Source organism: Pollicipes pollicipes, unplaced genomic scaffold (genome assembly GCF_011947565.3).
Source record: "Pollicipes pollicipes isolate AB1234 unplaced genomic scaffold, Ppol_2.1 Scaffold_3447;HRSCAF=4054_pilon_pilon_pilon, whole genome shotgun sequence".
In the NCBI taxonomy this organism is placed as follows: domain Eukaryota; kingdom Metazoa; phylum Arthropoda; class Thecostraca; order Pollicipedomorpha; family Pollicipedidae; genus Pollicipes; species Pollicipes pollicipes.
Genome location: NW_023596297.1, coordinates 7,039,813 through 7,064,299, shown reverse-complemented (window position 1 = coordinate 7,064,299; position 24,487 = coordinate 7,039,813). Strand labels below are relative to the sequence as shown.

Sequence of the window (24,487 nt, the reverse complement as noted above, 5' to 3'; positions counted from 1 at the left end):
GCAATAGATGGAACCCCGCGATCGTAAGGCGGTTCCACACCCTGTGATTGGTTAGGCAGTCTATCATACGATGCCGCGCTTGCTTCTCATTGGTTGATAATTACATCATTTCCGTAACACGTGATCGTGACTCGTTTTCGGTTGGAGCTAGTATAGAAGGCGAACCGTTTGTTACCACGGGTGCTCATATGCTCGAAGATACAAGAATGCTGTTGGCTGTACACGTCGACATTGTGGTGTGGTGTGTTGGTGAATGGAAGTTATTGGTAAATAGAAGCTATAGACTGAAAATATTTGTATTTGCATGACTCGCGGGAAGGAACTAGTCTACAGAATAGAACTACCACGCAAGCAGTCAGAAATATGCTGCAGTTTCGTGGGCGCTCTGTCGTTAGCAGTATGTGTGTTAGAAGCACTTTCGGCCCATCCAAAATCGCGTATAACCGGATTCAATTATTTTGACATCTGATGACCTCTGCAGCTCAGTTTTCAATTTGGATCCAAAGGAGAAGGTCCATCGTAATCAGCATAGCAAACTCTACCATACACATGGCCCGGCTTCAACGACCTCGAACCATGTAGACCAACGGTGGCGCGGTTCCTCAAGGGAATGTTCCAAACGTGAGGATGCTGACGCGAGCAGCAAATATGGTGGAAAGGCTCACTTGTATTGGTGAGCTCTTCAGGACACTCCCGTCGGGCCAGCTGATAATCTGCTCGGGCAGACTCGATTATCTGGGGGCCCCCTACATTGGGTGTCGGATACTTCCCATTTGAATGGAGGGCCCTACGCTCTTGACGGGGGTCCTATATGTCAACCTGCTCGGACACGCTCGATCGTTCGGAGGCCTACACATCGCGTCGTATTTCTTAATCGAATGGGTGGCCCTGTGTTCTTGGCGGACTCCATCCATCAAGCTCCTCAGGCCGGCGGCGGATGCCGAGGACGGCTGGAGGCACGGGACTATGCTCCCATGGACCATGCCGAGGGGACCTGAAGGCTCCGAAGGGCCATAACCGACCGAACGGACGCAGTTTTCCAACAACAAAACGCAACAAAATTGGACGCCTTTGGGCCCACAGACAACCAAGAACAATGACTAGTAAAAGTAAAGGGCTCATGAGAAGACGTAGTTAAAGGGAACATTCCACATTGGAAGATACTGAGATAAGCATCAGATATGATGGGAAAAGCTTACTTTTAACTACTGGTAAGCCTTCAAGGTTCGAAAACGACCCTAAGAAGCAAAATTTCAAGGTTTGTAAAAATGCGCCCCATCACGTCATGACGTTATGGAATGGTTTTGTGACGACAGCAAACTCGGCAGCATCTGGCAGGCAGACCCAAAGAATACACCGAAACACACCAGAGTTGGCGCCAACCGGCCATTCTCGTCGCGGGCGCCGTGTTGAGAGGCGCATTAGTGAATGGCTTGTTCGTAGATTTTTTGTCTTGGTACTAGTCGTAACAGATTTGGTGGGCTGTTCAACATACGTAACGTAGCGATCGCCAGCTTTTGGGGCAGATTATTATCAAAGCTCGATATGCTGTGAAGACTGCCACAGCGCCATGAAACTCTTATCGAAACCTGCCAAGGGCTGTTGAGGATGTCAAAACTGTATTGTCGACTTATTCCCGCCTGCACCGCCGTAGTCCTGATACTGTATCATGTGATGTGCACAGTAGTTGCTTTCTTTATCATTTGACCACAAATGCAGCTGCATGAAAATATGAACGAATCTGTAACGTTGCTGACAACTGATTGCGAAAGCATTGCTATTCCTATGGTAGAGATGACGGTAAGGTTAGGCTACCTAAAATGTTTTTCTCGCACTTCCCCCCGCACCACACCACAAGAATCATCACGAAAAAAATGGTCAAACATATATTCTTGCATTAACTCCACGTGTGACATCTGAGTGACCAAAAACACATGATGCAATATACAAGTCACTTTCAGCAACTTTGCAAAGCTGTATCATGCGAGCTCATACCAAGCATGTGCATTAATGAGCCGTGCCGACCTGTCCCTACTGCCTGAATGAATCGCTAATATAATGATATGCACTGGATTAATTGCAAGCCGTAATACTTCAACAGGTTCAAAATGTCGGCAAGATCATAATGAAATAGCAAATTGCCTTTGGACACCCCTTCAGCAGAGGCGCCAGCGTTTCTTCCAGTTCGCCGACATCGCTACCCTGCCATGTTCAAACACAAACCTAAAGACAGAAGCAGGTATCAATGTGTATCTCATTTTATTGCAAGTCATTGGGGTCATGGTATGCACTGGTACCTAATGTTAAAAAAGAGCATTGTACATCAATGGCCGTTTTCAAGGCAGAACATATCGTAAATAATCGTGAAACAGGTACAACTACACTCTTACCTTCGAACTGAAATAATTACGATACCGAACATCCGAGCACCGCGAACACAAAGCAACTGCGACCCTGGCGCGGTTGCTGCGTCACTGGTGCGCGGTAACATTACTGCGCCTCAAGAACTATACAAATGTACGGGGCCAAGGTAACACCAATGCCACAAAACATGTTCTTGCGTTTCGAAGCAGTCTTCCGTGCTGTTTGTAGATTGGTCGACATGGGTATGGGGGGTATGTCTTAACATGGTATGAATATGACATGAAATTTGAACTTCGACGCCAATGGGACGATGGGTCGCGGGGGGGTTGGATGGAGAATGAAAAGCAAGATGAGAACATGGCGGCTAAATAAAACTTCTTAATACGGTACGTACATATGGCATGGAACATGGACGCCCAACGGGACGCTAGGTTGAATGGGATAGGGTGCGGAGGTTGTGTCAGTTTAGGTTACGTTAGGTTAGATCAGTTTAGGTGGTTAGGTTAGTTTGATTTAGTTCAGTGTAGCTTAGTTAAGTTAAGGTTAGGTTAGGTTACGGCACGTCAGGCTAGGCTAGGTTAGGTCATCTTGGCCCTCGGTCTCGAAATCCGGTCTCATTAAGTCCCTAAACGATCCCACTTCGTGCAACTCTACCCTCACTTCTGGTGCAATATCCCCCCTCCCCCCGACTGCTCGGGTACTCAAAAAGCGTATTTCACTGCACTATTGTTGTCACCTTGGCCCCCGTAATTTTTATGGTTCTTGATGCGCAGAAATGCTGTGACCACGCACCAACAACGTAGCAATGGCAGCTGGGGGCGAGGTTGTCGCGTTTGCGACGCTCGGGAGCTCGCTATTGTAATTATTGAAATTCGAATGTGAGAGCATAAATTTACCTGTGTTGAGATTATTTACGATATGTTCAACCATAAACATGACGAATGGTGCACGACGCTGTTTCTTAACATTAGGTACCAATGTATACCTATACTGTCATTAGATTTGAAAGATACCGAAACAATGTTCCCTTAACACATCAAGATCAATACAATCCACTGGCACGCACCACCAGTGATCACAACCATTTCAAGCGCAAGATTCACAACTTGCACAACCCGCGGGACTAGCAAATTGCAGGTTTTCTCGCAATTTCCGCGCAGATTTTCCGCTGAAACACCGCATTTCACCGTGAGCCCCGTTCAAAACAAAGTCCCGACGGAGGTTCATGGTAATACAACTCAAGAAGCTGCATTTTTAGGACGCAGTTTTTTGTTCAAGATTTAAATTTGTCCTGCAACGTGTTAAATATTTAGTAAAATACATATCTAAAATAAGTGTAATGCTTCCCTTATTTTATTATGCCTTGCTAACCCCTAAGCCCGTGGAAGGTTCTTTGCTCCGGTACCCAACGTGCCAACCGAAATGTCTGTAAGAAATACGTCAGTAGAAGAAGAGAAAACGCCAGCAGGAGAGTCAGATTTGCCGTCGCGTCTTCTTGTTCATAACACTCGGGAGAGTGCCGCCCTGTTTTCCGATACCGTACTTCTTTGCACACAGCGGAGTTCTCTTTTTATAGCAATGACCTATTGTCTATAAATAAGGAAAAATGCCCCGTTGGCGAAGAGTGCCGTACAACCCGAAAGTGCTCACGCTGACGTTTGCGACACGCATTCAGTAGCGAAATCTTTACTAACAGCTCATCACCTTCCGCGGATTGTTTCATACGTGCCGCATCATCGCTCTTGCGACTATATCACTGGCCACGCTGCTCTGACCAAAAGGAGAAAACAGCTTGTAATGTAGCGACAATCCTATGACGTTTCTAGACATCAATGCCAGGGTGGCTGAAGTAGCCTCCCAATACACCTTTTCGCACTTCGCGGGTGGATAACCCGGGAGATAGAGGGCTTTGGGTCTTAACAAGGGGTCTTAAAGACTGCATGGCCGTGAACTGCACCAACAGGTCCTAAAGATGGTTATTTCAGCCCAAAGCCCCATGTAAAGGTGGAACACTTCCTTTAATTCTTCGCTGGTTGAGCGGGTGCTGCTTGAGGAAAATTTTAGTGCGCGTTACTGCTGTCTAGAGGCACTACGCTGTTAATTGCCCTGGCCCTGTATGTCCATTTGACGGGTCGATCTGATCGCCAAGGAGATTTCCACGTTCCCCTCGATCTCTGCATTTTCTCGTATGGCCCAACGCTGTCGTTGGGACGTTGTCTGCTTTCATGCCTGGGCACTCTTGGTCGATGCAGTTCTTCCGCGGATTTTATCATTCGCCTGAAAGGCTCTATACGCTTTTCCCGGGGTCCCATATGCCAGGGCACAGTAAGTTGCTCAGGGGCCCTTCATAGTAAGTCTCCGGTTCTTTCGACTTGCTTGGAGGGCCTTGTGCTGTTGCTGGGGCGCTTTCAAGGTAAGGTCGATGTCGGCGACACGTCGGATCGCACCGTGAGTAGATGCCCGGGGGCCCTCCACTTTGATCGCGGGCTCTTTCCCTTCGATCCCATCTGCAGAGGACCCTTCACTCCCTACCGAAGCTCTTTCTGTCAGCCGTGCACCCTCGATCGCACAAGGGTATTAACTCACGGTCTCGGGCAGTTCACTTCACTCAGAGGGTACTGTCTCTGGCCGGGGCCTTGTCAGCCTGCCGGGGCACTACCGTTCGTCTAGGGACTCACCACGTTAGCCTTGGGCTATTTTTGCTTGCTGAGGGCCCTATACTTGTTGACGGGGGCCTACTTTGTTGGCCTCCTGCGGCACCCACGATCACTCAGGCTCCGTCCCCGCTGGCCTTGGTGCCTTCGCCTTAGAGCAGTAGTCGAACATGCGCCGGTGAATTTTTACGCGCAATTGTGGAATGCTATTTTACGTGCTGCCGACATCGCAGTGCGTCATTTCCATTAAATGCATGGCACCTATTATAATAGCGCATCACGTTTGTAACGTATTTCGAATGCTAAGATACTCTGTACTATTTTATAACAAACGAAAAATTATGCATTAGTTATCAGCCATCACCTCATTACATCGCCCAGCCGGATAGCCGTAAATAAGCTAGGAATCGAGTCCGAACTCCAGGCAGGACAGCCCACTGCGAGTCTGTGTGTAAAATCACTTGGTTAGAAAATTGCGGCGAGTCATGGCCTTGGTTATGATGCTGGTTGAAGTAAACATAACTACCTACGTTACAAAAGAGCATTGCGCAGTATGTCGTCTTCTTTCAGGCAACACATACCGTAACTGATCATTCAAAAGGAGTATCTGAAGCTAATAATAATGACGGCAAGCATTCAAGCGTTCCAGAAAGCGCAGTACCCCCAACCTGTCGGCGCCACTGCTGCCAAGTCATAAATATTATTCATGTACGAAGAAATCAGATATATGCGCATCGATAACCATGAAAATGGACAGGGCGAGACATGATGATTAAATAAAAAACATTTTTTGTATCAAAAGCATAAAATACGCTGAGCAAAATACATTTCTGCGTATCCAACCAGCGTGAACAAGCGCCGCTGCATCGTAAGTAAAGATTGATCTGCACGAAGTGGGATCGCTTGGACTTAGACTTAGACTTAGACTAGAATAGAACCACAGCCGACATGTTCCGGAGAAACATGCTGGATCGCGAGCACATACGACACGGAAAGTAAAACCGGAATTCTGGAAGTCGTTCAGAACAGGTATATGGCAGAGATGATACCGAAAACCCCAAAACACGTAGAGCTAAGCAGCACAGTAAACACTGATGAACACCGCATGTACGGCTCGTTGGAGAGGCTCGGCTACATCCACCACACGGTGAATCATTCCCAAACATTTGAGGCGGGGACGGCACGCACACGAACCATGTGGAAGCCTACTTCAGTCGAGTTGGCGTTTTCTGCGGAAACGACACGTCACGAGCATGGATCTCACCCCAAGTTATCTCGATGGGTCCACGTGTGTTGTGCTATGTCATGCCATGCTATGAAACCCTGTTCAATATGCCTACCGGCAAGGTCATCATATTGGGGATGCTCTGCTCGACGCTGTCGGAGAGCTATTGAAGAACGTGCACGGCGGAGAGATGTCTGCAAATTGCTGTCGACATGTGCAAGGTTTTCGATAGCGTTGATCATGGTTCTATTACAGCAAAGCTCCAGTGGTATGGCGTGAACCCGAATTGGCTCAAAAGTTACTTGCGTGGTTGGGGACAGGTGGTGCGTGAAGGACTGACGACCCTTCCAGAAGCTTACGGAGCAGTCCCAAGGATCCATAGTCGGTCCCGTACAATTTACCCTCTTAGCTTGCCCTGCCTTGTCTCTTGTCACTTGCCCAGTCCCCTGTCACATGGACGCTTCACCTCCATAAGCAGATGACACATCTCTTGGACCACACTCCTCCAATGAAGCCTTCGTTCTGATGAATTAAAAAACAAAGAAAACGTGTGATTTCCAACTCGCGATGAGTGGGGAGGCCATCTCACCTTCGAGGAACATCAAATTCATCGATACGATCGTTGATTTTCTTGACGTTTGACGCCAGAAGTTGACGTTGATTTGACGCTTTCGTAGGGGATGCGGGTCGCCAAGGCCGTGAAAGAATGCAACAAAATTGTATTCTCTCCGTTATCGCCTCATGCATTACCGTGCACCGGATATTGCCAAAATTATGAGCGAAGCATATGTTTTCCACATATATCTGGCTATGCGTGGCGTTTTTTTGATGACCAATCTGACGCGACAAGACAAATCACAGGTGACGTCGGCATCACCTGCACATGGCACGAAGCGCACGGCGTGAAGCATGCTCAACCATATAAATCCGGCTCTCAACTCCTTGGATCGTCCAGGATCACGGCCATGAGAGTGCAGTTTCGAATCGATTCCCGAACTCGTTTCAGTACCAGGAACTGATTGGAAGCGAATCCCGAAAAGAAGTCTGGGAACCAGGCCTGTAACTTCCCACCAGTATGCGTGATCGTGCTTACCGGTATCGCTGCACGCCTGTGCGTCGCAGTACGCCAGGGCGGTCCAATACACGCGGGTTGCCAGTTTGCCAGCATTAAAAATGCGATGAGACCGGGCTCGAAATATGCCTTCAAGTCGGAACAAGTGCTTGCCACAATGACGTTGTAAATGATGATAGACAATAGCGATCGGCCAAAATAGACAAATAGCAATCGGCTAAAGCCACCCCACTTTTAACGGGGTTAACCCAACTTATTGGCCGTAAGTCACCACGGATGCAACATTTATGTGCCAGCCGCATGACCCGCTAGAGTCGGACACATCCTGGCGACGCAGCCCAAAACATGACACCTCAGGCAGCTTTTCCATCGCGTCCATGATGGAGCGCCCCGCAGGCGCCCTCTCGCGCGGGGGCTCGCGACGACAGCAGTGTGATCAGCGAGTAAGCAGCAGCTGGGTCCGGTTGGCGGCCGGACCCGTCGCCAGCTCGGTCGTCGTTAGCTCTAGCTCGCGCCGGCACAAAGATGACATCACTTCGGGATCAAAGAACAGCCCCTGCAGACCGTCGGCGGCGGGTAGCGGCAGAGGATCGTGGTCGCGTCCCAGGGCCAGGAGTTCTCGCCGCGTGGGGCGAGCATGACGGCTACGTCGTTCGAACAGGCGCGATCACCAGCGCCATGAACAGAGCCAGATGGACGGCGTCCCGTGGCGCACGGACACCGATAGCTTGACCCGTAGCCGCGGACGGGCGTGGCACCTCCAGGGTTGCAAGGCCGTTGACTGGAGCAACATCCAGGGCTGTTACCCGGCCCGAGCGAATAGCTCTGCCGATATACTACTTCCAGTAAGTGGTGTCGTTTCTATATTCTACCACATGTTATCCAACAAACGCTGGACCAGAATGATACGTGACACTAGGTAGTATGCATATCGCTGTCACAATAATAATTGATATATTCCCTCAAGCATTATCCGGACGCCATCGCACGGCTCAACCCACATCCGTGTCAGCACATGTAAGCAGATGTTGACATCACCAGTGCTTACGCCCACACTGGTGCATCCCAAGCTTTACCATTGTAATTTTGATACACACAGGTCATAAAACAGCACCACGTCACTGCATTAAAAAATCCATCAACACGAGATTGGCCATTCAAGTGAGAGTAAATGTGGAGACCGACAGCTGGGTAACTCAATCCTTGCCAACGTACTGCGATTATCCGTAATTTTACGTCTGAAACCAGACGGGTATCCATTATAACACGGGTATCTCGCGTCGTAACAGCCGAGGCATTTACAGCAATGAGCACAGCTCAGCAATTTTTTTTACCGATGCTGCGGGGATGACCACCGCGGCAACTGGGGATTCATGGGGCTTAAGTTGTGGCACCACTTCCTCCGACCAATTTAATGACAATATCGGCGTCCGAACTCGCAGCGCCGATTTCGAAACAGCGACATCTTTTCGCCATGCTGAAGTCACCGAAGCACACCTCCGTGGTTAAGGGGAGCATCCCACCTGCATACTTTCATTTGCACATGCACCATGCATCGCCTGCACTAACATCAGGCGATTTGATGCAAAACCATCCGATGACTTGACGTTTGAATATGTCAGTAAAACCAGTCTTATCTAACTGCCCCTGAAAAGCCCAGATTTTCTATTCGGTGTAGCAGATCCCGCAGGGCAATCACATTTAACTCCCTGCTCACCACTGAAAATATTACGTTTTATTCGACTTGCTACTTCCCAACGTGTGCTCCAGTGTTTGCAACACACGGCGTTGAAACGTTTCTGCAATAAACGGTACGAAAGCTTCGACATAACCTGATCAGACAAAAATATCCCGGCAGACCGTGTGGCGTTTACCAGTGGCTTATTGAGGTGCACAATGCCTTTAGAAATAGGAGTATCACATGATCTACCTGGCGCACTACTTCAAATTTCAACTAATCAACTCCTAGGTAACAGACCCTTGCGCGCTGGGCCGCCCGAGAGAGTCCTATCCACAACAGTAAAGGTGCGCACGGCGGCTGCCATGACAATCGCCGCCAGTGCAGGGAATACGTGCAGCATCACTGGTGAGGCTAGCGGCTAATACTTTGTCATGACGGTAGTGCGGCTGCAGGGAAGAAGGAAAGTAGCACCGAGTAGCGCTGTTGCGGAGCGTTGACAGCGTAACTTGGGCTCGAAAATTATTCAAATTGATATTCTCATGCATTGACAGTGCTGCAGTGACATCATCCAGTGGCATTAAATCGACTGGTCCTGAGGTTTCACTAGAGTATGATTTTGAAATACGCCCCAAAAGGCGGGAACACTTTCTACCAGGCTTACCCGGGCTGCTCATGCATGTGGGCTTGGTTTCATGTGTCGCCGAATGCCTTTCTGCTAGCACACTCTGGGCATAGCAGTTCCAGAAGGCTATTAATTAGGTAATGAGGAGGGGATAGATGTTGCATCACCATCTCCCCGTTTGCCAAGAGATGCACTCCAAATATCAGGTAGTTTTGTCAGATTTGAATCCCATTGCCACAGGAGCTAAAAGAGGCATCGGTCCTTTTAGTGGACAATTTGGTCTATTTGCTGATGATAGTAACCCTATTGTAATAGTAACAGCTCTGGAGGTGTTATTCTGCAGCGCTCATTCGTATTGTAGTTCGATTGTGGCCGCACAGTCGTAAACAGCAACGTAATGTGGCGGTGCTTGGAAAAACACAAGAAGCTAGAATCGCTTTTGAACTAGGGTGGGAGTGAAGAATTCCATCGCAAAAGGACTGTGCAGTGAAAGTGAAAAAATCAGTTCACAAAAGATGGAACTTACAAGCTCGTGACTGACGCTTCAGTAAACAAAGACATCTGTTTCAAGTTCGCATGGCCGTAATATCATAAACCTGACAAAACTGTTTGTTTTTTTAATATCTTAGGCCATTGAAGTGAAACAGAATACAGTAAAGCACGGTAATTTCATAAGCATAACAAATTATTAACACCAATAATTTAATGCTGCACTTTGCACTTCCATTCCACAGCACTTTTAACACAAAACATCGCAAATGAATTAAATAACAGCATAACAACAGAAAATTAAACAAGCATAAAACACTCAAACAAAAAAAAAAACCTTGGACTCATGCACATCAGCCCATCACCGCGTCAAATACACTGGACATGCCTGTGGCGTCTGTTCAGATGGGGTCAGGGAACACAAAAATTTTGTCACTGGTTCTTACAAAATACCAATGCTTATTTCCATGGAAGTAGCCTAACTATGCGTAGCATAGAGACCTAATTTTATCTCTCCCTGTTTAACCTGTTTGTATCACAGCAGCAGTTGTGAGCTACTTATTCTTGCACAATTTCCATTACCGCTTGTCATGCACTTAACCAACTCAACCTAACTTAGAGTAGCCCTATGTCGAGCATCATCTCAACCCGCCTATCTGTTGGCGGCAGCACTTCTGATAAAAACATGATAAAGCTAATTTTTGACTGGTTTCAGCTTGCATTTTTATTCGGTTCATTTGTGTATGCTTTTGACATCGGACAAAGTTGACAACACATAAATCAAAACACTTCAAATCACTTCGAACAACTTATTTTGATTGCCTTAGTTAACCTGTCGAGAGCAATAATGAGTATGATCCACAAAACAATCTCTCTTCTCCAAAAGTAATGTAACTTTTAGATGACCATGCCAGTATTGTTGCTTGTCTTTTCAGCTGCAGCAAAGGCATCTATTTAGGCTTGCTTACTCATAGTTAATGATAAAGTCTGAGATGTTGGGGTCACATTTTAAATGGATGGTCTCATTAGTTGTTATATACTAATATTTAGCTCATATTATCATTGCTATGCAGCTTAGAGTATCCCTGTGTTAAAAATATAGTGCATATATACCGTACAGTCATTTGCCAGCCAGCAAACCATGACAACTATAGAGAACAACTGGTTGAAGCAGTCATGAGAGCCCGCCTCAAGAAATTTGGGGCAAATAATCAAGAATATGGAACAAAATAAGTCCATCGCATGCCTTGCGGCATCATGATTTGTCTTATGACAAAACTCGATGGATTAAAACAGAAAATGGCTAACTGGTTACCAATCATGTCCTGAAAGCAGGCAAGGTAAGCGATCACATGGTCCACAGGGGACTTACTGGCTTCTTCCTGTTCCCCCAAAACAAAAAAGTACCTTTTGCATGGTCTCCCGGCAGACGTCATCCCACTCACCCCCCCCCCCCCCCCCAAATATAAATGTCAATTATGCCCACCAACCTACCAGATCAAAATGCGAAACAAGTAAGAGGTGTGCATGACAAACATTTCCAGAGAGCAGAATTTCACCGTCAAACACTTCCGTATTAGCTGCGTCAGGTCTGTCCCAAAGCGCTGTGTGGCAGCATTAGGATAGCGTTGTCAGGTAGCCTGGTGAGTTAGACACTCGAAAGGCTTATATTTATCATTATTGAGCACCGCCATGAACCAAGAAAACGGTTAACTGGGGGTTTACCAGGGCAAAAAGGGCGGTGAAAGTAAGCTCAGTGCTTCAAATTGTCTCCTTCATTCCCTGTGAGTTGTTCACTCTTGGGTGCGTATCAAACATGTTTGGGCGGCTGGTGAATTAATTCAATTAATGTATGAAATACAAATTTGCAGTTCGAGCATCTTGCAGAGAAATTGGTCAACATTTTGAGCAGCAGTCGATACCTTTAAAGGCAATGGAAAAGGAAGGAAGAACAAAGTGGTATCACACTCGCATGGTACCAAGAAAAACAAAAGCAGTTAAATAGATATAAGGACCGATACTTTTCTAAAATTTTGTTATGAGCTTTTTTTATTTAAAGATTTTATTTGATTCAGCAGATTTGACTTAAAATTTGCTAACATGAGTGCGCAAATGGTGACATTCATCCTGTAAATGTAATTTAGAAGACATATCTTGAATTTTTCACTCCTGCATTTCGGGAGTGATGTCATTCAGTTGTCAAGCTTCTTCGGGCAAACATAAATACGTTGAGTAAAATTCTCTACTAGGCCTTATGGTGTTTGCGCCAGGCTCTGCTTTCGTGGCGTGGCGGTGAGACCAAAAAAAATAGGGGATGCGTGAAAACCTTGCATTGGTACACAGGTGCCGATTGTGACGCATTTTGTAAACAAACCAAACTTAAAGCGGCTGGATTCGCTGGGGTTCTTGGGCTTGGAGGTACCTGGCGCCCTTGCTCTGTGCATACATGGACATGATTCAGATGTCGGTGAGGCAGGACATAGCTATAGGTGTCATGTGTGACTAGACAACGTCAGGCAGGAGTGAAAAATTCACCTAAAATATGTGGAAAAGGAGTGAAAAATCCCTCCTCATAGGGTATTGCTTTATACCCAAAGTCGGCAATTCTAGGACACTGGAAAAATACGCAGTCACACAGTCACTTCTGTAATACCTGTAATCAGTATTTGTGTTGTGTTTGCTCGACAACTACCCTTGTGGCTTTTCAAGTTTTGGCTCGTTATAACGTTCGCTTGCTTCGGGTCGTGACATCACTTACTCGTTTCAACACACTACAAAAAATGTCATGAAAAGCGATGCTACGAAATTAACTAATAAAAATCGTACTACGAACTGGCTATAAAACATGGTGATGTAAAAGAGGATGCGATAAAATGCGGAGCCATAAAATGCGTGCGAAGTCGGAACGGTGCATCCAATAACTGAGCAAGTCGCCAACAGTGTGCCAAACATAGCATACACGCACTCAAAGATGAACGCATATTCATTATAAGCGCATGGGATCCGCTGACTTTCAACGATCACACACGTACATGTATGTATATATATATATATATATATATATATATATATATATATATATATATATATATATATATATATATGTATGTATGACATATAAGCACACAGGTAATTAGCATGGGGTTCAAACTGAGGCGCATGACCTAAACACCTGCGTTTAAAAATGCAAGTTTTTGGATTGTTCAAAAGTCAGAGGTGAGCACATAGTGGTGGTCGGACGGAGGCGGTTCCAAGCTGCCACGGCACGATGAGGAAAGGCTCGCTTAGTGGCTTCCAGCGGGCGCCCGGGAAGGTGGGGAGATCTTGGCATAGAGGAGCGCGTCTCCCTTAGTGAAACGGAGAAACGTGGCTTAAAAAGAAACTGGACAGCGGGAGGCGATTCTTTCCTCGCCCTCGCCTTTCACCAAGTCATCAATCCGGGGCCAACTGAGAGATTCCATAGTCGGTGCTGTATGCCCGCTGCGCGTTGTGCCAGGGACAATCCTGGCGGCAAAATTTATGAGTTCTTGCATCTGTTTGCACCTGACAATTGATCGCGCTATCTCATACGCATGGATAACGACATTTAGGTGGGAGAACGTAGGCCCCCATAATGATTTTGAGAACATAATTTATAAAGTAATGTCTGAGGCGGTACAGCGAGTTAAGAATTTCTCTGCATATGTGCACGAATGCGGCGACATGCTTTTCCCACGAAAGCGTCGAGTCTGCGATCACAGCGAGAAATTTGGCGTCCCGTGAAGGTGAAATAGCTTCTCCATCTGTCGTAACGTAAAAGTAGCATATTTTCTTTAAAGAAAATGCTTCATATTTGAAGATATGGAAGCAAGCATCGGATGTGACGACACAAGCTTACTTATAGCTATACGTTTTAAGTGGGAAAGGCTGTTCTACGCAGCACAGTTTTCTGTTTAGTAACTATGCTTGTCGATATGTGTCATGGTTTGATTACGTCATCGTATCTTGCACAACATTGATTGAGAGCCAGTTGACGGCCGTTATACCTGGAAATCGCGCCCACAGGCGCCAGATATGAACGCCTCGGCAATCACATCTTTACTGGCCTCAATCACCGAATAGCTTATGGAATAGCAAGATTTGAATGGCGTTATTATGACGTCATGAGTACTAGGGTGACTGATTTGCTCTCCCCGATATACCTTTTGTCATTTTCGCGGGTGTGTAGCTCAAAAACTAGAGCAGCTTGGAAGAAGGGCAGGATTGCGAACAGCACCGAAAGGTCGTTAAAATGGCCATTTCGGTTCAAAACCCCACGTGAATGTGGAACACTCCATTTAAGTTATGTTTTCCACCTATCGGAAGAAAGTCGATTTCCGCCTTGTTGATTTTCAGTGAGTTTGCTTTCAGCCAAGCCGAAAGTTCGCAAATTGATATTTCCAGACGGTGTTTTGGTGCCTCGAGTCCGCTTGCAGGGAGGAGCGTGATCCAACAGTTCAGTGTCATCTGCATACGACATGAGGCGTCCATGAGACGGGTGACTGCCACATGTCGCCTCGCATATGCGATTGCCCTCACGGGCAAGCCCCAATTTATCGTATTCAGCACTTAGCACTTAGCACAGCCATTTGTGGTATCGTGTTTTATGCTATCCTATTTTACAGCCTAGTTTGTAGTGTCGCATCTATATGTTGCATAGCATCGCATTTTGTTTTTATTTTTGTAATGGGTTGCAACCATGCTTGCGTTCGAATCAGACTGTTTAGTCGGCCCAGGACTGGTTCACAGATTTTGGGATCCGATTCAGCTCACGATTCATGGCTGATCCAAAGTTTTATTCGACTCAGTCCAGACGCATTGTTTGCATTGAGTCGTTTGGCTCACGACTCACGGAGCTTGCAAAGCAAACATTGCCAAAACCCAACTGGCTCTCGGCCATGGAGATAAGTTTAGATCCGGATCTACAATATTGTGTCTGCTGCTTATATATACATATATATGCACTCCTTGCTAAGTACATCATAGCATGGACAATAGTTCCAAATAGTTACAGAAAGCCCAGCAGCAAGTTTGTAGTTTGAGCATGCCAAGCAGGGGGTCATCATCGCAGCTTGAGAAATCGGTCGGGCTGGCGGCTCGTTAACGTTAGGCGGTGAACGCGGACTGCGTCAATTGGAAAACAGTAGTCACGCAGAAATGTTGTGGTCTCATTTACTATCGTGCAGTGTGATATCAAGTCTGTGTTGTTGCATCGCCTCGGTGCGTGCTATTATGTCGCAGATGTAAGAAATTCGAAGTGGCGTGTAAGGTTCTGGCAGAAGTTGGCATCAAAGACAGTTTTTTTGCAGCAAGGTGCCATCCTGTGCAGTGGCTTCCTGCAAGAATACTAAACGGCACAGTAAAGGCATTTCGTTTTTACGTTTCCAAAAAACCATCCAACTGTCTTAAAAACATGGGTTCACCGTTGCGCTAGGGCTGACACCATAAATGTGGAAAATGCGGTAATCTGCTCGGCTTATTTTCAAGATCATGACTATGACCCGGGCTATCTGGTTAAGGCCAGTCTCATGCCCAATGTAAAACCACGCCCGCGACCAGTGCGGTTCCTTCAATGCAACTGGACATCGCCGGCACGCCGAAGTGAGTGTGCTTTGCTTAAAGAGAAAATGCCCGTCTGTTTTATGCAGAAATCTTTTTAAGCCCAATTTACCGTCACTAATGCGTGCATAATCTAAGCCGCTCTGTGCGGTGTGTTGATTTCAATTCAAGATTCAAACGAAACTTTCCAACCATAATCTTGTTTGCAAAGTGGGGTCTAACTACCACACAAGTGGCAGCGCCATCCATGGTACACGGGCGAAGGGGGTGAGGGTGGGGGGCGCAGCCGGTGTTTGCGACGAGGGGGGAGGGAGATCAAGTTTGTATGAGCGAGTCCTAACTCCGTTGACAGTACATCTACGCACTGTGAACTTACTAACACACCCCACAACCGCGAAAAAGGGCAGTGGCTCAGCGCATCGATGAGCTTCCGATATTGGTTTGGCCTGGTACCTTAGTTCTTTCAGCTGCGTACCGTATGTGTTCACTTAGCTATATGCGAGCCTCGTTACTAATCAACCGCTTTTGCGCCTTTCGTGTTACTGTCCATGGTAGTGTTTGAGATTTCCAATAAAACTTTTCGCGGTCGCCAAATTCCGGGATTACATACTGTATCATCGTGGTAAAAAACTGGCCATTGACACGTTCTTAGAGCGGTACCACAATAATGATCCTCAGAATATTATCGGTGTGTGTATCTTTTGCGATTGCAAATATTTTTTTTACATTGGAACTGGAAAAGCAAATCACTAAGTTGCTCAGTGCATGTGCGAAGAGCATATTCACATAGATAGGGCACTAAAAATAGCTTTATTCCTCGCAGAAAAGTAGGAAAGTGGAGACATAGATCCGTTATTATTTCGGCAACATGCCTTTATCGAAACATGCCATGCCTTCATGCGACGGCATTTGGGTCACGGTGCAGCGAGCCGTGACCCGAGAGGGGCTAACTCCTAATATTACCGGCCACATTTTTTTAGCCAGGGAGTGTACGAATTTTGCATCAAGAAAATGGCCTCCTGTATCTGGTTCTTTCATATCGAAGCAACAGAGGTCGCAGCCGTGGACGAGAAGCTCGCTGCACGGCTCGCGTTGCTGCACGGTGACAGTGATTTACTGCTCTTCCCAGGCTTCCGGACAAAGCGCCCAGAGAGTGCGACTGGCGACGCAGCTGTTCTCCCAGTCTGTGGGGATCGGCATCGCCACCTATCTTCCTCGCCGTGGGGCGCAGGCCGAGGCAGTACTCACCACCGCCCGGTGGTTCGACATCAACAACAGCCGCACGCCTCACGACGCGAAGCCGGAGCGCTGCGGCTACGGCATCACGCTGGCAGCAAAGGTGGCGCAGGACGGGGCCCTGGCGGAGGTGGAGAAGCTGGTGCATGGGATGCGGAAGTTTACACCAAGGCATCCTGACGGCCGCGTGGCGCTACTCCCCTTCCAAAAGGGACATACTGCGGAGCATAACGTCGCTCCGCGGCCTGTACGAAGAGCTCCAGCGAACAACTCCCGCCTTAGGGTACATTCTGACATCACATCTTAATCAGGATTGCTTGGAGAATTGCTTTTCACAGATCCGTGCTCTTGGTGGCACCAACACGGCACCTGACGCGGTGGGGGCGCGATGGAGGACACGAGCGCTGCTGATGGCGCCATCTCCAATGGTAGTTGCCAACAGGCAAGGCCGCGCCGTTCAACTGGAGCCAGTCACAGCTTTCCTTAGCACAGGCTAGCGTCTGGACCAATCAAACAACCTGACAAACGAAACTCTGCAGGGTCTCCAGATCCAGGTAGCATTGCTGACCATTGTCTGGATGCATTACCATTGTTTTCCGATAATGATAAAATATGTCACTGAATTCCAGGAGTACTAATGCAAAGGAACGGAGCTCACTACATAGAACACGGAGAGTCTGTCGGAACGCTGGGTGGATCCGCATGCAATATTTCGGTATGATTATTTGTGCCTGATCCCTAATTGGCCCGGTTTGATCGCACGTTTAAATGTCACGTACAAAACATAATGCAGCGCAGCGCAGTGCTCGTCGGCCGTTGACCGTCCTTCCTATGCGCTCGGATTACGTCACGCTGGACCACAAAAAAACGTTGGTGTATAAGAACAAGGATGCGATAACAAAAGAATGGACATGTCTGGGTCCAAGGCGCTTTGTTGGCGCAATGGCAAACAAAACTACTGACTTGTAATAGGGTCTGATTAATGCACCTGTCAGGTACTTCGAAATGACTGCGTTTCGTTGTGTCGCAGATCCAAGATCCAGCTGTGGTGGAAGCGGCAGCGCATGCGGACGACGTAGAGGCCGCATGCCAACAAGCAGCTGCGATTCCCCCAGGGCCCGTCCTGGAAGAATTCGAAGAGGACGACGAGGTTAACTAGTCGGGCGAACGCAAGCTCCATGGCGGTGACGGGGAAAGAACCGAAAATGGCCACCGCTGCGGCGCCGACACGGACGAGGTCAACATCGAGCACGAGGCGCTGGCCTTCGTTGCCGGCTTCGTGGCAGCCAAGTGCAAGCGCTTCGATCCAAGCATGGGATTGTCGATCCGAGAAGCACCACCCAGCTGTGTGCCAGACGCCTGGATACGCGCGATTAGTCGGGGTGGCCTGGTGGTACCGTCGCCAGCCTGGATGAGCGTTGTCGAGGCTTTCGAGGTCGTTTTCCAGCTAGTGATGGGCCGAGGCATGGACCGAGACATTGGTATTGTCGACCGTCTCACTAAGCTTCTGCTGAAAAAGTTTTCTGCGTTGGACAAGCGGATCGCACGGAAGCTGGTGACGACGGCATCCATTTCCGCCTCAGATGGCTCGATCAAGCTAGGGCTGAGCGGGCTGCTGCCAGGCGCGCAGCCAAACAGGTGCGACTGCGCGTGGACAGCACGATGTGAGCATCGTTGTGCTTACGTGAACATACATTGATGAGCTTGAATGAGCACCGTTGTGCCTTCTTTTTTTGGTTCGTATGCTTGTGTGTCCGAGACATAGACGGCTCTTTCGCAGAGAACCATTTGGGCTGTTTTAGACGGGTTATCTTGTCGCGCATTTCTAGAGTTAAGCTGAAAGTCTATACTTGTGTTCTCCGCCCTCCACCCGCCCCCCTGTTTGCTTTATGTATTCGCCAAGTGTGCACAACAGGAGTGCATGTTGTGCGCAAGAATTGCTTTAAATAAGGGACGGTTAATTAGGAGTCATACGTGTGTACGATGGATTGGCAGGGTGGCGTGACTGATCTGATATTGATAAATGCCACGCGCCTCGACCTTCCGAGGCTTCATAGTGCGGTTGACGCAATATGCGATGTCCACAATGTCCTATGTTCTTCCAGGCAGCACACCACTTCCGTCGTCTCAAACTGCCTCCATCGCACACCAATGCAACCCGGCGCGTCATTATGTATAGTGCTGAGGTTCAACGCGACAGTTCGGATGATGATCCTGGTACCGCATAGTTCCTCCTTTGGCAGTGGCTGGACCTTGAGCAGGTTCGCCAGCCCGGATTTGAGCAGTTGTGGGCTGGCCAATTTCAATGCATCACCATAGACTCAATGTTAGGCATCACAAGCAAGTGGGAGTGGCATGGCACATGGGCTCCCGGTTCCTAGGCCTATGTTCGCTGTTATAAACCCAGCGTGGCGACAAATCCCTCTCCCATATTTCCTCATCGCACTTGTTGAAATGCCCTGCGGCAATCACCAGATGCATTTGGTCGTAGGTACACCGGTGTGACACGCGAAGGTAATGCAGGCGGGGCGGCGATGCTAGGCTGCGACTTTGTGACGTCACTATAATGGTGAGGAAAAAGTGCGGGAAAAATCCCCGGATGATCATACCTTATTACACGGCCTTGGTACCAAGTACAGTGCAGCAAACAATACTTTTTCTGTGACCTGTTACGAAATAGCTCCCTCAAACCTCAGCTATAAGGCTAGCATATTTTACCTGGCACCCATCACCCAGACCCACTAGTTACATAGCACCGGGTGTGTACTAGACTGCACTTAACCTGACATTTGGCAGTCTGCACCTGCCGAGCGCCAGCGAAGTATATTCACACGGAGGTTTTCTCATTTCTACTAGCCAGTGCTACCCATATCGTCGGCGATGGTATGTCAGCTATTCAACATCGGGTTGCAGTTTTTGCAAAAGTGGTGAGCTAGCATCAGTTACAAACATAAGGTGAACTTGTCTGCTCACCTGGACTTATTAAGTATTACGAATTACAGCTGTATTTCTCAGAAACCTAACAAACAATCCCAGCAAAAATCCTCTTCATTCGACCCACGTCTTTCAGTCAGCAAGGCACTGTGCTGAACTGAGCTCTGAACAACTGAACTAGAGATTCGCTAACGTAGGCGCCGACCGTTGTCTCCACCGCGATACCTCGACCTCATCCCGTCAGGTCACTATGATGGGTTAGGGGTCAAAACAGTTTTCCCCGCTGCGTAGAAATGAGTGCTGCACGCCAATTTTTCCGCATTCCGAGACTGCTTAATTTGGTGACGATATTCTCAAAAAGTCGTGTGTTGCGTGGACATAATTATTGGCAATATCCCTGTGAGGTCATGAGCGAGATGTAATGCGCGGATGGGGCAAGACTGCCTCGCTGTTTATTTCATAAAACTCCAGCAAAAGCATGCTTACGGCAGTAACGTAGTGGTGAATGAAAGGTCAGGTATGGCTTGCTTCATTGTTGTGACAAGTGACGAATACAAATATGACCATCTCTTTGATCTAATGTGTGGTAGGCAATCTTTCGCTGATTTCGGGGTAGGATATAGGGATGAAGGATGTCTGTACCATGTAATATCATCTGGTTCCTGGTCGGAATTTGGCAAATTTAAGTTCAGGATCAAGGATATTGTGTTTGCTGCTTAGAAATAAGGTAAGTTGTTCAGTGCATTAGCGAGTAACATTGTTCGCATAGATAAGGCTGGTATTAGCCTTATTCCTCGAAAGGAAAAAAACAGGAGAAAAACCCAAATGTATATCCACTCTCTTGGTTTTTTCCGAGGAATAAGGCTAATTCTGCTGTCTTAGCTTAGAAATTACGATAGCAAACCTTGGGCCGATTTTGAGTAATGCTGCACGCTGTTCTTTTTAATACTCTGAAGTGGTCTATTTGTATTGGGTGTACTGTGTATCCTTATGTTACCATTTTCGTTTGAGCCGTGCGACTCACTGACGCAACATTGTCTGTGATGAGTGACTCACGATTCAGCTCATTAAATTTACAAAAGGGTGATTCAGCATATGACTCAGTGACATCTGTTCCACTGAATCGACTCAGCCCATGACTCACCCCAAAATGGCGGACTCATGAGTCGATTCATGACCCAGGCCGATTCGAGCACAGGTCAGATCGTAACGAGTGAGTGACGTAGCGATCTGAAGCTAGCGAACGTCGCGTCGTAGGCTGCTTGTGCATGCGCATAATTAAAGCATACGCTGAGCATAAACCTGCCGTCCAGCGGTGATAGATATTTTCGAATACGGCGAAAGTCACCGTACCAGATCACAAGACCTGCATCGGTCCCAGATTTGCATTCCGAGTCCCCGATCTGAGGGACGCACCCCGGCTGATCCGCCGGTTCCATCAGGTGAGCTCAGGCTCAATACAGACGACGAGGAGGCACATCGATTGGCCTCGGTCTCAGCGGCGTCGGTCCTGCGGGCAGGTGACCACGGCGCTCCGAGCGCGCTGGACGTCACCCGACCCGCCGTAGGGCACGGGCCCCGCGGGCGACGCGCACCAGTGGGCGTGGCCTGTGCGTGGGGGCGGGCCGCGACATCGGCCGCCGACGCCACTATAAAGCGGCCTCTGGCCATGGACTTCGGCCGGATTGGCGTGCTTCGGTTCCGCTGGACGGAGGCGGCCACAGCGCAGCGGGCCACCATGGGCGGCACGGCGCCGAACGCGCCGTCCACGCCCACCACCCCCAGCCCGGCCGACGCCGGCGCCGTCCACCGCCAGCGCCTGGCCATCAAGAAGAGCTACAGCATCGAGGTGGGCCCGACTGGCGCGCTCGCGTCATTTAGAGCGCCAGCCTCCCCTCAAACAGCGACCATGTCTCTGGTGGGCGTATGTAGTCATGGTTATGGGCGTCACTTCTTATACTTCGGGGGAGAGGCTGAACCCACGTCCCCCTATGCACTGTTGCTTTCTCCCCCTCAACGCTTCACTGCGCTCCATCAGTGTATGTGACCGGAGAGAATGCTGGACCAAAAACGTAGAAAAATTGTTTTAAATCTGGGTACACTTGGTACCTAGGTACATCACTAGTATCATGCTCATTTTGTACCCAATATCTTGAAGGCACCTGTTGCGCCTGTCACGCCAACACCTTCAAAGCTTAGGCCGGTTTGCAGATATTTTACAAGTTTTCGCATGTTGATGTCTGTATTATGACAACGAACGACTGACCGCGACATGCGGCGGCGACCCATCGATCGCGGAGTCCTCCCAAGGCCGCTCAGAGGGGTATCAGAGCGGTAGCGATGTGGCACTCTGAGGTGGTCCTGACAAGGCATTCGTTCTCGTCCTCATAAGAGCATCCTCTGCGATCATGGTTTGAAACGTGTGAGATAAATAAAGACTACCACTGTTTTTATCACGTTTGCCTCTTAAAAGTTATTCGAAAACCACTGCATTCCTTGATTGTAGGAGAAATACGGTAGTCACTCTTGAGTAAAACGTGAGTTAACTTTGGTTTGGGCCACCTTGTGTGAACGGTAGTGTCGCACAGACGTTGCTTATTTCACCTTTCTACGACTTTTCCGATTTTTTTACCTCCAACTTCTTCATCAATACCGAGTGCTCGTTTCTCGAGTACTGACGTGATCGTAGAACTTCGGATCGACGACAGAACTTTACGATGAAAGCTTAACGTCCCGCAATGCTCGGCATGGTTCATCCTGTCCTGTGACGTTACCTCATTGTTAACGCTTGTTTGCGTATTGACGTAATCTACGCATCTAGAAGCACATTTACTAAACAGAAATTCTACTGTCTAAGCAGTCTTTTCTACTAAAAAGTATAACACCAGTTATAACTGAGCTTGATGTCTCTTATCCTTCGCTTATTTCAATATTTTTCAGTTGTGAAGCATTTCCTTAAATGACGCCGTTGAAGCCACTATCACCTGGAATGCTGAGGGCCGATTATTTTCAACACGGCGACACTACAACAAAATATGCGATCGTTTTTCATGTAACCTCCAACACGGGTCAAGTCGCTGGCCACGCATGCTTTTAGACGACCACTATGGAGACCCACTTGGAAAGATTGCAGCTGTTGGCGATTGATAATTGTTGCTTCACTTAGTTTATTCTTTCTTCTACATCGGCACAATATCACTCTGTTCTTTAGTTACTAAGAATCTGAACCAAATCTGACTAAGCGGTTTGGTACTTCTGTTATTGCTTCGATAAAGAGATGGTGCCGAAATATCGACGCATCTGTTTCTCCATTATCCCGTTTTTTCAGAGAAATAAAGCCATTACTTCTGTCTAATGTACGTGAATAATGTTCCTCGCTAATGCACTGAACAACTTACGTAATCGTAAGTGGCGTCGTGTTCATCGATGAAAAAGGCCGGTAATAAGGTCCTTTTTCTGTGAATTACACCTTATTTCGAGCTCCTCACCAAAATAGAGCTTCACGTTGCACTGAAGCGGGAAGTCATTCCTCCGCAGCGAAACAATTTTCGCATCCACGGCATATTTTAAAAAACTAGTTTGTTTCTTTAGAATCGGGAACGCAAATTAAGGTGGCAGAAATCTGCGGCGAAATCAGATTTTGGGGAAAGGTAAGGTTAGTCTTATTGGCTCAGTCCCCCTCCCTCACCTAACGATGTTGGGAAGTGGCCCGCTGGTTACCGTTACATGCGAAAACTGCTGACTTGGCAGTATTGCTTGAAGTATGGGCAGACTGCAATTGTTGGCAGGTGCGCTTGGCTTAGTTTATTTTTTCTTCCACATTGGCACAATGTCATTCTGTTCTTTAGTTACTAAGAATCTGAACAGAAAACCTTTTTCAGGTCCTGGCTCTTTCATTCACAACTAAATGTTGTTATACTGGCGCAGCTTCGCAGTCGTAGGAACAGGTGCGACAAAAATATCAAGAGTAACCAACCACAATTCAGCGGGCAAACACGTCCCTAATGCTGCGGAAGTACCGCGGATTTCTGGTTGGTGCGGGCCAGAGATCGGCGATTCCAAGCCATTAACGCTCGTTACAATGTCGTCTTCCTCTGACGGAGTGGCCAAGTTTCATGGGTGGACGATTCACATTGCGACGAGCGTTATTAGACCTGGCAGGAAAATGTCACTTCTCCGCGAACGCCAACGCTGTGCTAACATATACTAGTTGTATCATTCAATACGCAACAATTTGTACACGAATGAGACTGGCGAGAACTTCTTCGCAGATACCTAAACGATTGTAAGAAATGCTGCAGACAGAACTAACTCCATGCAGTTGCTGCAAACATTTCAAGATGTTCCGTTGACTGTCATCTCGTAAATATGATGGTTAATTCCTTATCCCTCACACTACATTCAGAAACCCATTTTTGAAGTACAATCCAGATTTAGTTTTTCAGCAGTCTCTTTAAGATGAGTCATAGTTTCAGATATTGGAATGAGTGAAATTCAACAGTTTCACTCAGTGTTCGTTCATAAAAATGAATGTTTGGAGATTTTGAGACCCTTGTGGTGTCCCATATATTATGATCAAGCCAGGTATGTAGAACTTCAATTAACATGAGATCCCTCTACGTTAGCGATTACA

At 47.7% G+C, this 24,487-nt stretch overlaps 1 protein-coding gene across 1 annotated transcript in view; it reads left to right on the top strand.

Moving 5' to 3' along the window:
* Positions 1–13,375: 13,375 nt before the first annotated feature.
* Positions 13,376–24,487, top strand: part of ple (tyrosine hydroxylase ple) — a 71,151-nt gene continuing 60,039 nt past the window's right edge. The window contains exons 1-3 of the mRNA XM_037214370.1: positions 13,376–13,420; positions 16,814–17,062; positions 21,656–21,703. Of these exons, the coding sequence (XP_037070265.1) occupies positions 13,376–13,420; positions 16,814–17,062; positions 21,656–21,703 (342 nt within the window). The remainder of the gene's footprint in view (positions 13,421–16,813; positions 17,063–21,655; positions 21,704–24,487) is intronic.